The sequence below is a fragment of the Idiotropiscis lumnitzeri genome, chromosome 17 (genome assembly GCF_059441095.1).
Source record: "Idiotropiscis lumnitzeri isolate Australia: NSW breed Sydney's pygmy pipehorse chromosome 17, RoL_Ilum_1.0, whole genome shotgun sequence".
NCBI lineage: Eukaryota > Metazoa > Chordata > Actinopteri > Syngnathiformes > Syngnathidae > Idiotropiscis > Idiotropiscis lumnitzeri.
The window spans coordinates 10,404,205-10,418,872 of record NC_142407.1 but is presented as its reverse complement, the minus strand read 5'-3'; the positions used below and the strand labels follow the sequence as shown (position 1 = coordinate 10,418,872).

The 14,668-nt window shown below is 41.9% G+C and overlaps 2 protein-coding genes across 4 annotated transcripts; both read right to left on the bottom strand.

Annotated features, from left to right (window-relative positions):
• Nucleotides 1-1,515: 1,515 nt before the first annotated feature.
• On the bottom strand, nucleotides 1,516-5,595 carry LOC148320172 (sialidase-3-like). Of its 3 annotated transcripts, none has more exons than XM_088278895.1 (3): nucleotides 5,262-5,595; nucleotides 4,890-5,184; nucleotides 1,516-4,016 (listed from the first exon to the last, which is right to left on the bottom strand). In XM_088278895.1, exons 2-3 carry the CDS (start codon nucleotides 5,112-5,114, stop codon nucleotides 3,021-3,023), a joined length of 1,221 nt encoding a protein of 406 aa, XP_088135021.1. In that variant the 5' UTR covers nucleotides 5,115-5,184; nucleotides 5,262-5,595; the 3' UTR covers nucleotides 1,516-3,020. The 3 variants fall into 3 exon arrangements, with proteins under 3 accessions (XP_088135021.1, XP_088135020.1, XP_088135022.1); XM_088278894.1 differs by having other exon boundaries at nucleotides 4,890-5,127; XM_088278896.1 differs by having other exon boundaries at nucleotides 4,890-5,127; nucleotides 5,559-5,593.
• A 5,071-nt stretch (nucleotides 5,596-10,666) lies between these two features.
• chrdl2 (chordin-like 2) lies at nucleotides 10,667-14,566 on the bottom strand. Its single transcript, XM_088278891.1, has 11 exons — nucleotides 14,465-14,566; nucleotides 14,077-14,189; nucleotides 13,903-13,996; nucleotides 13,153-13,295; nucleotides 12,791-12,884; nucleotides 12,533-12,594; nucleotides 12,244-12,397; nucleotides 11,756-11,944; nucleotides 11,504-11,677; nucleotides 11,330-11,422; nucleotides 10,667-11,252 (listed from the first exon to the last, which is right to left on the bottom strand). Exons 1-11 carry the CDS (start codon nucleotides 14,529-14,531, stop codon nucleotides 11,125-11,127), a joined length of 1,311 nt encoding a protein of 436 aa, XP_088135017.1. The 5' UTR covers nucleotides 14,532-14,566; the 3' UTR covers nucleotides 10,667-11,124.
• Between the last annotated feature and the right edge of the window lie 102 nt (nucleotides 14,567-14,668).

The following is a 14,668-nucleotide window of genomic DNA, read 5'->3' as shown; positions in this document are numbered from 1 at the left end:
CTGGTGAGCCTCACTGAATATCATCAGAGCAAAGATGACAAGTGTGTGTGTGTGTGTGTGCGTGTGTGTGTGGGTGTTTTATAGACACTCTGTGATGCAGATTAGCATACGTGCCGAGAATTTGTGACCCAAAACACTACGCAGATATAAAAAAAAAATAAATACAAGTGAGTCATAATGTGATTCATCCAATCTGGGAAGGTGCTGGTCGGCAAAAGTGATGAAAACGAGATAAACAAACGCAATAAACAGACCCATTTCCAATAAACTGCACAATGTGTTTAGCCTCGCAGTTTTCGCCATCTTCATTCTCACTGTGTGATCGAGAATTGACGGCAATTAAAAAAAAGGGCCCTCTGAATTTATTTCTTTTTTTTTTTTTGCTATACAGGCATTCATTTGATCCAAGTCATGTGAACACATTTCATCCTGAACTTCCCCCAAAATGCTTTTCATTTTCTCTCATTTATCTTCAGACATTAAACAAGACTCAAGCAAAGCTAAAGTGAAAATCCATTGCATGATTTGGCACATGACAGCTCTCAGGAATTTCACTGGTACAAGTGATCAATTGTGAAGTCTGAATTTTTTATTTATTTATTTTTTTTAAATAAAGGGCCTTAGTGAGGGAAACACGCTTAAAAAAAATAAAGGATTGTTTTTCCAAACCTACTCACTGGGTAGCATTGGGTTACTTTTACCCAAACTTGGGTTAATTGTTTTGGTATGAAGAGCCAGAGTTCAGTTGGAAACCTCTGAGGGCATAAATGTACAACATGACCAAGAGACAGCTTATCATTTTTATTATTTTATACAAAAAAAAATGCCATGCATCTTTTTTTCACTTTCCACAACAAGTCAACACAAAACACATTGACACTAGTAAACAATCACTTGGAGAATCATGAACATTTGGCAAAAAAAATGATCCTAAAATGATGGGGTCCTCAGTGCGTGCAATTTCTTTTGGAAATCTTACAAAAAAAAAAAAAAAAGAAATCAGCCATCAACAACAATCACGCCCTTCACAAGAATTTTGCAGGATTCTGGCAGTCTTGCATTAGTATTTTTTGTGTCTCGGTTGAGGTAAAATAGACTAGATATAGTGTCGAATTTTGGTGTGATTTCCTACTAAATTCTTGCGAGATCACGTTACTTTCAACCAGCCTATTGCACACGATATTCACAGCCGTCGTCTTCAAAAACGTTGGACAAAAATTCCCTGAAAAACATACATGGACGGGCAAATTGTAAACATATGAATTACTTTTTGCTCCAAATGAGCAAATGTAGAAAGAAAAAAAAATCCACTCCCAGGTTTTAGATGACTTAATTTGGCACAGTTTGAATGTGGCAATCTGGTCGTTTGCCGCCCTCCGTCCCCCGAATGAAGGCTGCATGACACGAGAAGGCATATGTGAATCACAGTACAGTCCAATGAAATTAGAAGAAAGCCGGATCATGGAAGAAATGCTACGCTCCCAGATTGAAGGAAAATAAAAAGAGGTAGGAAAAATGTAGACAGTTTCATAAGACGCAGGAAGTGGTAAGGAACACTTGTCAAGCATGCTACGCAAACACGCACATTCCCTCACATACGCACGCACACACACACACACACACACACACACACACACAAAGCCGGTTAATGGCAGAGCGGCATGCTTAAAATCAGCCGAAAAAACAGTTTCATTCCTTAAATAGCTTATGTCCTCAAATAGTGGCCTTCACGCTAATAGACGGCGTGCCTTGATTAGTCGCAGAGTACGCTAAGATCTTCAACAAATAATGAGATGACAAATTTAAAAATACACAAGTGCCGTGGCTTCACAACAGTGCAGCGACTAAAAAAACGAAAAAGACGTCAGAAGACAGCTTGCATCGGTCTAAATAACGCTTTTACACTCTGTCTCAAGTACAATGGATGGAAAGTGCACACACCCCGGTTCAAATCATTTTTTTTGTGTCATGGTAAAAAAAAATAAGACCAAGATGATGAATTTTTAAACTTCTTTCATCATTCATGTCATTTGACGTCAGGCAAAGCCCACTAGAACAGCAATTCTCCTATTAAGTTTATTTTATTTTTTATATAATATTTTAAAATTGGACAGAATCATCTTTGTCTGATTTGTTTCTAATCACATGTTTCAACAGGGGTGTGTAGACTTTTTATATGCGGTGTATCCTTCCCACCCCACAACGGACCACCTCCAATCTCACGTTTACAAATGTTTTAATATGGCCGACCATGATCATGAACGTCGTAGCAAATGTTTAAGAGTTTCAAAATCCGGCCCGGCATCCACGGCAATCACAGCCAGTCACATTTTGTCCGTGGGCGACAGACACGTCATTGCCACCAAGAACATGATGTAAACATATCATGAAGGTTAAATAACGATTGTATGATCCAATTTACCTAACCTGTAGGTATTTTATGTATAACATCTCATCATGTTTCAAGTCAAGTTGAATCCCGAGTCTTTCACGCCAAAGTGCAACGTTCAGAATCGAGCCTTTTTGTCAAATCAAGTCACGGTAAAAGTAGCAATGACTCAAATCACCATCTGTTGACTACTTTGGGAAGCGAAATCTACCGCTACTGCACTGCATTATTGATAGGGACTAACAATAAAAAGGGACACGCAAAGAGAAAGTGCGACGGCGAGGAAGTTACACAATCTCGTCCCGCTGTAAAACACAAATAAGAATTCTCCCTGGACAAGATATCCGTGTGTTCAGCTCAAACTTGACACAAGCATTTCTCAGATACATGCTGACAACAAATAAACGGCCGATACTGCAGTTGCATACATTTGCACCGCAGCCACTATTTGAGGAAATATGGTAGCACATTGGACTTAAATACATTGTCATGTAAATAAGTCAACATCAGACCACACAACTCCTGCATGCATGCGCACTTCCACAAAGAGGACCACGAGAAGATACCGAGCGATGTTAGCATAGCATCGTTCATGCTAAGATGTTAAGCTTGCGGAAGCTACGGGAGTCATTTAGCACATCTTCCTGTTTGTCTGCATGACCTCTTTGAGCGTGAACGACATGAACGCAATCTGCTCAAGTTCGCTTTCTTTGCCGCACTCCATCAGGCACGAGAAAAGGTCGTTGTCCCGGTTGTAGGCCAGGTCTGAGTAGCCGCTGGGGCCGCTGTGGATGACCCTGGGTCGGTCCCACCCGCGCGAGTGCAGGGGGGAGCGGTTCAAGTACACGCCCATATCTCGCCGGCTGTGCTTGCGGGTCGGGTGCATGAAGAGGAGCCAGGTTTGCGTGTCGGGAGACAGAGGGGACGTGTCGCAGGTTTTGTTCTCGCTGTCCTCACTGGGGATGAACTCGGGCGCGGGGAAGCCGATGACACTCCCTTGGCAGCCTTTGGGTTGTTCCACCAGCTCACGAGCCGTGCGGGGTTTGTCGAAGCAGACGCCGCTGTTTTCGCTCAGCGCCTCGCATCTGTGGCCGCCGAAGTTGCGAGCGTTGCAGTACAAGTGACTTCGGCCCTCGTGATCGATGATCTCCGCCATCTCGCACTCGCACGACTTCTTGAGGAGCATCTTGCCCATGTGCCAAGTCTTGCCGAAGTCCGCGCTGTAGACCGTCAGCGCACGCGGGTAAACCGTGTGAGGAACAGGGAAGGAGAAGCACCGATACGGGATGTAGTAGGCGTAGGCTGGGATAATCAACCTCCCGTTCTCCAGTTGGACCCCGTGCCCCGGACCCACGGCGAAAGTGGCCCACTCGCGAATAGTTTGTCCGATCACGTTCGCCGTAACGTCCTTGGCCTCGCTCCAGGTGTGGCCGTCATCGCCGCTGGTGACGTAGCAAAGGCGCGTCTTGTTCTTACCTGTGATGATCTGCCTCTGCTCTGAGGTGTTGCCCAGGATGCAGACGAAGAATAAAAACAAGGTGCTGGTGTTTTTCTCAAACACGGGGCAAGGGTTCATGGTGCGGTGGTCCGGCAGGCATGCCGTTGACAACTCCTCGCACGACAGCCACTGGAAGGACGAGTCTGCGGTTAACTACACTCACTGGACTCTTCATTTGGTACTCCTGCAAACTCTAAGAACATTTACTACACCAGAAGCCTTAAAAAACAATCATTCGCAGTTTTGACCTTTGCCCATACACAGTGGAATGATGTTAATGTATAATAAAATCATATCAAGCGCGATCGCTGAAATGTCCTCAAATGTCTTATGTTATTGGCAGGTCACCAGCCACAACCCGTTTTAATATAATACAAGAGTTGCTTCATATTAAATCCTTCAAAACACTAATAAAAAACAAACTAAAATATGTGAAACAGCTCTCGGCATGATCCAGGGGAGTTCCAAACCACCACAATAAAACAACAAGGATAAGCCAATTCTTAACTCCATGAAGTTCCAAAGCCAAGATTTGAATGTCAAAATTGTGAAGCAAATGTGCACAAGAACACATCATATTGTATTTCAAAATATTCCCATAAATGTGGTCCATTAATAATAAATTGACAATGTGCACACACAAATCTGTACTTTTGCCAATTTGTGTTTCGGAGGTGCCACCAGTGTGGCAAAGCTTAAATTTTAGATCTTGGATGTAATTGTCATCAAAATTGTGCTCACTGAGAAATGCACGGATAAACAGGTTGTGTACTAATTAGTGTAGTCATTTCACGTGATTATATAAAGATTTATAGAAATAAAATAAATATAATACAGTACTGTTAGAACAGGGAAAAGAGAGACACTGAAAGGGATGAAAACTATGTGGTGACACCATTCCAGGAACCTTTGTGACACACCTCATAGGTTAAACCGAAAGAGAATCACCAGCACGACCATTGGCAGGAGAGTACATTCAATTTTTTTCCTTTTATTGCCTACCTGAACAGATCCGTCATCACTCTGCACCCCTCTTCTCATAACCAGGAGTTTGGCATCACAATCACGTGAAGAGGTCCTCTTCTCCGCAAAGGCAAGAAAGGTGCCACTGTGCCTCAAGTAGATGAGAGCAGGGATTCTGTACGTGATGCCACTTGGCTCCCTCTCAAATAAAGTTGTTTTTGGTGGCTCCTCACCGCCGTCGCTCTTTGATGGCGTGTTCCCCATGATGCACCAGCTCCTGAGGGGTCATGTAGCACGTTTATTATCAAGTCACAACATCTTGGTTGCACACGTTCTAAAGCAGGGAAGAAGAGTTCACATTGACACGCATCACGTCGTTGTGCAACACGGTACGGAAAGAAAAGTCCTTACCTTCACTTGTACCGCTTCACATTTGTCACCTTGAGCTGATCGACACACTGTCTCGTTTCATTAAGGGGAGCAACGAGCCCCAGCGATCATGACACGGACGCCGAGGGACGAACGCCAGAGACGCGGAAGAGAGAACTACTTCCTACACACTTCCGTGTTCGCTTGGGCGCCGCTTACGCAAACCTGCACCGTGTTTTACCACGCAAGGCGCCATAATTGTTGTGTGCTTACTTTTCGATACTATCCATCGAGACGGCAGAAACCATTCGTGAAATAAAATAAAAAGAAATAATGTACCTGCGCGTCGAGTCGAGGAGCCATTGCAGCGCATGCGCAGTATGACGTCCTCAAAAAATCCTTCTCAGCTGTCATATTGCCAAACCGGTTTTGATAGAAATAATAGTCGTATATTTTCATTAGAGTAGGTGTCTGATGCCCGGATTTCAAGTTAATTTTTCTTATGAATAAATATATGACTTAACGAAAATGCTGACTTCTCACTTCCGCGTTTGGTGATAAATTCTTTATCGCCACCTACTGGACAGGAGGCATAGTGATGACTCGCTGTTGCTAGGCGATGGCACTCGACATGGAGGGGGACTTCGGTTATTACTGCTTCTGTCTTTGAGAGCTAGCGTGGTCTCAGTCATTTCCATCATGGACATTTCCAAATAAACAAGGTGAATAAATTATAAGTCTTGGAAGAAAGAGAGCAGCCCAAGAGCAATTAACAACCCACAGAGTCTGGAGTAGTACTGTAAATTGTGCTCTGTCAACATCAGTGAGCAGGTGTTGAGTGTCCCTTTGGGCCTAAGTTGTTTTCTGGGGCACTAAACGGGGCCTTTATATTCAGAATATTGCGAAGTCGTCTTATTATTTGATTTGAAATAGAATTTTTACAATTCTTAAATTGGCCAGCAGGTGGTGCACAACTGTCAAAGTGAAAACTACCTGCTCTCAAGAGTTCTTAAACGTATTTGTCCATTAATTTTATTGCATTCTTTAGTACAAGCGTTCTGGAGACAGCACATAGTCTGACACTTGATAACAACAAATTGTCCTCTGACGTCTTTAGAGGCCTTTAAAACTTTAAGAGGTCATTATGTGATTGTTTTGTAATTCTACTGCTTGGATGATATATTATCTTCAAATCATTCAACAATGATATATATCAACATTTTGTAACAGTGGCTATTAAACTGTCTAAAAATATATTAGCGCTACAAGGCATCATGGCAAGTGTCAAAATACAGTCGGGTAGTTGGTCTATGTGTTTGTCAAAATCAAGACAAAAGTATTGAATTTAAAAATGAAATACAACTGAACAGTATTTGGGCAGTGTTTCTTTGTCATACCACGAGATGGAACCCATGTAACACTGCATTGAGAATATGAGATGCAGTATTTACAAAATAATACATATATATACTTATTAAATTATATTAAAAAAAAACTTTCTGATATCAAAAATGTATGTTTTATTAAAATTATTATACTTAATTTTATTTAATTAATAGATGTACTACTTGTAAATTCTTAAAATATACACTTCTGCATTTGTCACTATTCCTCCTACCCCTCCTTTTTTTGTTTTTTCTTAATGACGTGATTTTTTTGTCCTATCTAATTAGGTGTGCTACAACATACATTCAGATTGATTTAGGCCATAATGAAAATGAAAAATGACATTCCAAAAGACAACGGTGAAAGTTCCAAGAGACAGGAGGATGGAGTTGCGCCTGAGAGATTCTCTCCCTCCACAAAGAAGATACAAGCTAAATCAAATCCTGATGTGGTGCGGTCCGATGGTGAGGACTTGCGGCTATTTTTATTCGGCAGAATTTCTTCCAGGCCTAAAAACGCTTTGGCTGCACAATGGCCCCATGGTGAAGAGGAATGCCCATATTCTTTTTAACAGGAATTCAAACAGCTGCTCAGATGCTGGAGAACACACTGAAGAATCTTAATATTTACAGAGGCTCCAAAGCAAGACTTGATAGCATCCAGACGCCTTAGAGACAACTGGTTTGGCCACGCTACACACAAACCCTTTGCATTGTATGCTTTAAATTACAATCGAGAGATTTATGATGAGAACAGAATTTTATTTATTTATTTTTTTTTTTTTTGGCACAAATTAAAGATCTCCCACTGTTGAGACCAAGACAACAAGTTAGTGAATTGGTTCTCCAGTTAATTAAGGAAATGAGAGTAAGTGCAAAACAAAATGAGGCATCCACAGTTCACACCGACAATTGTGTTGTAACACCTTTTTACACGTGTACGTTTTTTTTTTCACTTGTGAGAAGACCGAACACAAGGAGCCACTTATGCTGCTCAGGGATTTGGAGACAAAATACAGGCGCTTTCTCAGGAGAGAAACGGAAAATGGAGTCAATACCGAGAAGCTGGAGCGAGCTGAAAGAGTTGTTTGAGTCGCATCCAAGGAGAAAATAACTGAAAGCGTTTCATGACGCGTGTGTGTGGATGTTTAGAATTATAGAGGCAATGTGCAAGGACATCAAAACAAAGGAATTATATTGATAGTAAGTACAAAGGATGATGAATATTAAGTATTATTGTTTTGAATAATTAACTACCGCACAACATCCCAGCGGCTATGACGATGTTTTTTCGACACCATTTCCTGCTCCTGAGACAGTTTACAACGTTTAAAGCTCCTCGTGACCGGTAAACTGACCTTTATGTGTCATCGAAGTTCGGTGCTGCATTTTCTGATGGAAATTCCTGTTTGTGATTATTTGTGACAAGTTGCAACAACACCACATGCAGGGGGACATCTGGTGCGCAGCAGTTTGAAATTGTCTGACGTGAAAATGATCTACGAATATAACCAAAGATATAAAAGACAAGTATTGTAATGAATGTGGTAGTATTATTGAAAATAAATGAATAAATAAAAAATAGCACTGCCATTATCCAAAATCAAACAAAGTCCAAATTCTTTGAACGGCTCACGTTGTCCAAATTGTTTACCTGACAGTCCAAGTAAAGGTCAGCCCACCCGAGCTCGGCTATCAAATGAATCGACACCAAATCTGGCCGTGGCGAAAAAGAACCTCATCAACACTGCTCATTAATCAAGTGCCAAATGAGCTCGCTTCAGACTGGCGCCCTTCATGCTTTCCCTTTTTCCGATCCGAACAAGAGGCCATGACGCATCGCAATCATTCAAACAATATTTCTTTGCAAGCATCTGAATAAAAAGTTCACATTTAAAGGTGATGACGAGGAACACAGTGTTCATGACTCTTGTGCTGTTATTGTCTTTGAATCTCTGGCATGACTCACATTAGGGAGTGAAAACAATAACAGGGCCCTCAGCATATCTCTGAAGTATTTGTCATGAAGTATAAACACGCCAGAGTGCATGAATTACCAATGAAAGCAAACACGCCTGTAAGGCTTAATTACCGTGTAATACAACTGGCTACAATTCTTTCGATCCTTCACTTCCCATTGAAGACCCTGGAAAGTGAAGTTAGCCCGCTAGCTAGCTAGCTAGGCTAAATGTGGCAGGGAAAGCTAACTTGGTATAGAATTTACCATATTGCAGCCAGTGGAGATTTTAAGAGGAGCGAACAGCGTTTGAGAGTGTAGACAAGGGCTTGATTTTTCATGATTTTGAAGCCTTATTTTGTATACTAGAAAAAAAATTTAAATATTCTTTTTCTCAATTATTTTCTGTTACGCCCCCCCCTAGCAAGAAGAAAACCATTTGCGCCCCCCCACCACGGCTCTCACACCGCTGCAACTCTAAATAATAGCATTTTTGTTGCAAAACAAACCTACACCGCAGAGTTAATACTCGCTGCGCACAATGGGCAAAGAGAGCGCCACTGCCAACTACTGGAGTGGATGTGCAATTACACTTTATTGGAGTACGCCGGAAAATCACACTTGACAAGAAGCAATGACTGAAGTTGCTTTTCTGCGTGCATGCCTTCATGGAGATGACGGAAATAAAGTCATGACCGGTACTAGCCCAAACCGTGACTGATTATCATCCCAATAAAATGATTGTGTTAAACGACTGTGTGGTTGCTCAAAGTCTAATTAAGTCGTCGACTCTGATTCTCAAATGTGCTTCACTTTTCACTGTTGTGCATGGCAGTAGGGTGGAGCGAAGGTAAACGGACGCCAGAGCAAAAGTGTGATTTATACCCAGTGACTGCCCCCAGCTGCTACAACTCGCGGAGCCAAGAGAGTCAGCATGCCGAGCTCAACGAGAGCCTGTGACAAATTCTGACCTTGAGCAAAATAAACGACGGGCTTTTCCCACTAGACGGTCAGACAGAAGCGTATCGATGTGAACTGAGAGGCCGCGCAAGCTGTCTTACACCAACATCTTTGTGTGAGTAATGAAGGCATGCAAAATTGGAAATATCTCCCGTAGTGTGAGAGGGAGCGAGCGATCTGGCGCGAAAAGTGTGAAAGGAGTACAATGAGTCATTGTTGGAGGGGAGGGCGCACACGAGGAGTTCATAGAGGAGCAATATTATTCTGGAGCGTTCTGGCAGCGCACGCTGAATCATGGGAAACGCACAGATAACGTGACACCTGTTGATCAAATAGGATTGAGGTGATCTGCATGTTGGATTACCAGGTGTAAGGGAGGATAGTTGTGCTTACACTGGTTCTTACACTGCCTTATACTACAAGGTGCGTGGGAGTGTTTTTTTTTTTTTTTATGGAATTGGAATAAGCAGGTAAACGTAATACCTCACTTATATTAAAATTTCAAGTAAGTTGATTGTTTTCTGAAAACATCTACAAAATGAATTTGTGCGCTTAATGTTGGTTTCTTGATCCGCAGTTTTGTGCCGTCCTTGAATGGAGATTTTTTTTTTTTTTTTTATGCAAAAGAGCCTTTTGCACAGGAAAAGAAATTACAGTTTGTGATTATTTTGTTAATTACTTCAAACCCGTAAATGTTGGGTTAGGTGCAAAAATATTTGGCATGTATTTTGCAGGCATTTTGTCCATATTTAAAAAAAAAAAAAAAAGCAGTTTTGTCATACAACTGGTTCGGAAGTGTGTGGTACTTTTGGCCCTCAAGTAGCACTGATGAAAAATTGAGGGTTCCCCCAGCCTTTAAGTTGCCCATCCCTGATCTAGAGTCTTCATGGAACCTAACATATATTTTTGTGCAATGTGTAAGGAAGGCAGAGAAAACCCACGCAAGCAAAGGCAGAACATGCAAGCTCCACACAGGAAGGCCTGAGTTGACATTTGACCCGCTTGATTGAGGGACAGATGGTCGAACCATTTGCTCAGCTGCCATATTGACATTTTTTTTAAATCATACTATGTGATCATAACTCTCTTGTATGGAAATTTGGAGGCAAGTGAACATAAAAGCAAAGACAGACAAATGATTCATTGGTTTTGACGTCAAACAGGTTATATTTCGGTGGATTCTGAAGGCCACCATATTCGGATACGCTGCTGCCATTTTGAAACTGAGAACCATGTGTACTTTCAGAACCAAAGTCACACATTTGGCTTTGTTATCTCATTGTACAACACAAAATGTGAAACTGAAAATGAAAACTGAGCTGTTTTTGTTTTCTCATAGACGTCTGTTTAATACATCACAACATATCAGTCATCCCCAGATGCCAACTTAATGGACCTCTTTAAAGACCTGTAAGAGCACTCTACTAATAATAACTTTACATCATGTGAGGAAAAAGTCTTATTTACAATAAATATGTATATTAAAAATAATAATTGTCTTGTAGCCTCGTACCCTGGATTAGCAAATGATTCCCATGCAGTTAGAGTATGCGTTAATACTGTTCCCAAAAGTGTCCAGTCACAATCCAATACCGAAAGCGAGTTAAGGCGGACACCGGCCTTCGACCTGCTTGGGATTGAGAAACGTCACCATCTCCCGAATGCCGTCTTCACAAACGGCCGCGGCTTGATGCAGTTTGCCCCCTCCCTCTTTGAATTTACTCCACATGTCTGAAAAAAAAAAAAGGAATCAGCAACGTTCTAAATAAAAACACGCAATTATGATTCAGAAACAGTCCGAAAGTTACCTTCGTCAACTGTTGTCAGTAATGTGTAATTTTCCGGATGATGCTGAATATCTTTCCTTTGAACATCTCCAATTTCCATCAGCTGTAAAATACCTGTATGAGAGAAGTCAGTCATTTACATACCAGAATTTTTTTTTTTGGGAGGCAAATCCACAAATACGAGATGTACTGTACCATCGAGCATCTTCCACACTTGCACCTCCACCTCAGCCGTATTTGCTCGTTCAACGGCCATTATCCGAACTGTGCTGGGGGAGTCCACCTTCAAACCTGATTCCACTTTATACACCAAAAGTTTGTTTTTGTGGCCCGAGTAACACTGAGTCTGATTACTTGCAGCTTTATGTTCTAGATGAGAAGACAAGTGGGGAGTGTGGATGAGTTTCAACAGCTTAATCGAAAACATAGCGCGCAGTGTTTGGCTACCTGGACACGTCTTGCAGCACTTTCCCGGTGACTTTACCGGATGTTGGCACGCATACTGGCTGGGACACGTGATGCGTTTACACTCCTGCAGGCCGTCGCTACACGAGCACACGATGCACTCCAGGACCTTCCCCAATACCGGGTGCCACATGTCTCCATGCGAGTATGTCTTGCCGTTGTATAAACATGCTGATGAGCGAGACGAGGAGAGGGGGGGGTAATTGTAATTGTTGGTGTGTGACTGTCGGAAGAAAAAATAGGTCGTAAAAATAAAATGAAAAAAAAAACTGCATTAGTGGTGGGGAGGCAGCCCCTAACCCCAGATGGACCTGCTTTTCTTTCTTTTGTCCAAATATTAATTTATATGTAATACAGGGTGAAGATCTAAATCTGTCATCGTTACGGGTACACCCCCTCGCTTCACATGCAATGGACTATTCCATCTTCACACACAGCACAGTTTTTAGCAAAACAAACTGCGGCCAAACCTTTCGGATGCTTCCTCTGCAACAAAATCTTCACAGTGGTCTCTGCAGCCCCTCTGAGGTTAAGTTTATTGAGGCTCAGGTGTCTGGGAGAAGTCCTGACCCGGGGGGAACGTGCTCCAGCCAGCTCTCCGGAACACTGGTCTACTGAATGTCTCTTTTAGAAACACACATACAGGACGGATACTTGAGCAATGCAAATATTTTGTGTAAATGATCAAAAAAAAGATTTAAAAAATTCATGTAATTCATGTGAAATTAACTTTCGAAATGTATTTGTCAAATAACACACAACGCCTCTGTTGAGCTGCTGGTTCCAATCCTCTGCTGATGACGAGCCACTAGCGTTGGAGTCTAAAAGGAAACAAAGAGTGAATTTGAATTCAATAAAATTGCACAACAATATGAAACGATAAATGAATATAATGATTATTTTAGCGCTTATTTTAAAATTTCGTCACACGCTCACTCAAGCCTTTGACCAAAAAAATATTCGAGTCCAAGTTGAAAAGAGATATGTTTCTTTGACAGCTGGAAGACGTTGGACTACCTTTACACGCCAGACAGCAGGTGTCGGCAAGCGTGACCGGGGAGGAGCAAGTGACTGGTTGGCAAGTTTTAGTTGCGCAGAAGATGTTTCCATTCTGAGGGTGAAAAAAAAATGGTGAGAGGTGTTTTTAGTTCCAGAAGCTAAGAGAAAATAGCTTTTGTGAGATATTTCCACGTGGTATAATGGAGAATGCTCATGCAAATGGTCACGACAGGTAAAGACCTATCACCATTGTTGCTGTTTTCTCCCACAATTATACAATCGCCCTTTCAACCATACGTGTTACATCGTGTCAATGCATGTCGACAGGATATGGCGCTACTCCATTCTGTCATACAATAATGGGAAATGGTGTGACTCACAGAGCACGAGCACATCGTGCACTGGTTGCCGGGCTTGGCTGGTAGATTATGCTTGGTGAAAGTCTCTCCAGGTTGATAGATAGTTCCGTTATGTCTGCACACCTTCACAGGAGCTCTCAGACCTGCTGGGATCTTGGACGCATCTAACAAAATAGGATAGTATATTGTATGTATTGAGTCACAACAAGGATGGCTTTGTGTGGTTGCTGTGATACCAAACTCCTGTGCCACGGCAAATGAAATAAGATGCTGTATTACTAGACCTTCTTCATAGAGGATAAAGAATATATGACTGTTTTGTTATATAACACTGTAAGTCTATATGTGTTGCTCCACCATTTGTTTTCAAATATCTGTCGGTTAGCATTATGGTACTTCCCAAAAGCTAATATTTGTGGTTATTTTAAATATGCATGTAATGTGCGTCATGTTTAATTTGACAGTAAAGATCAATTAATAGTGGCACTTAATAGCTTGACGCCTCTTATTTTATGTTTGTTTCACCATTTCTCAAACTGATATTTATTGTGAAGTGAGTTGGAGCTCACTGCCACCATGTAACATTTAACTGTTCGTCCACTAGATGGCAGAAGGGGACAATTAACCTGTGTAACCACCTGTTGCCATCTAAACAGGTTTTCCGCTAAGTCCTAACTAGACTTTTTGAAAAATAAATAATAAAAAAGTTTGTTTGAGGCTGTGTGGTGATATCGTAGTCAATGGTTTGCCTTGGCTCAATAAATGTTGTACCTGTGCATCGTGGACAACACTGCTGCGGGTCGGCAACTGGCTTGCCACACGGCAGAGGAGGACACTTAATTTTACTGCATTTTACATGGCCTGTCTGAAACAAACCACGTCATGATCGTCACGTCACATGGAATCATAATCCACGTTTCAATTTAAAAAGTTACAAAGGGATACCTCAGTGCAGGAGCAGCGCATGCACAAAATGAGTCCAAAGGGCTCCAAAAAAGGATGCCAACTGTCTCCGGGCTTGAATGTCTTGTCTTTAAATGTGCACAACACCCCCGAACCTGCATTGGTGGTTACAAAGGAGAGGATGAGCTCAAGGAAATTAAAAACATATGCAGGGGATGTCATTATAAAACAATTACAAAGGAACAACAAAGAAGAAAAATTTATCTAATCCCATACTGGCGCAGATCTTATGTGGCAATAACTAAATAAAGAAAATTTTGACCCCAAACTGAATGCAACTTTGGAGAAGAGCGAGATGATCTTTTTCTCCCCTTTTGGATGAATGCCCTTCATGAAAGGCTACGCGCGTGGCGTGGAAGTTAAGTCTTACCTTTGCGGCCTTTCAGTTGAGCATTTGCGCACCAAACGAGCATCAAAGACACCAGCAAGGACTTCATTTTATCAACCGCAACTCGTGTGTGATGCGATACGGTCCGAGAAGTAACGCCGTAAAATACTGGTAAGTTTCTACACGTATCCAAGTGCACCGCGACGGGAGGAAGGTTTTGCTCGGTAGAGCGATGGCGCCCCCTGC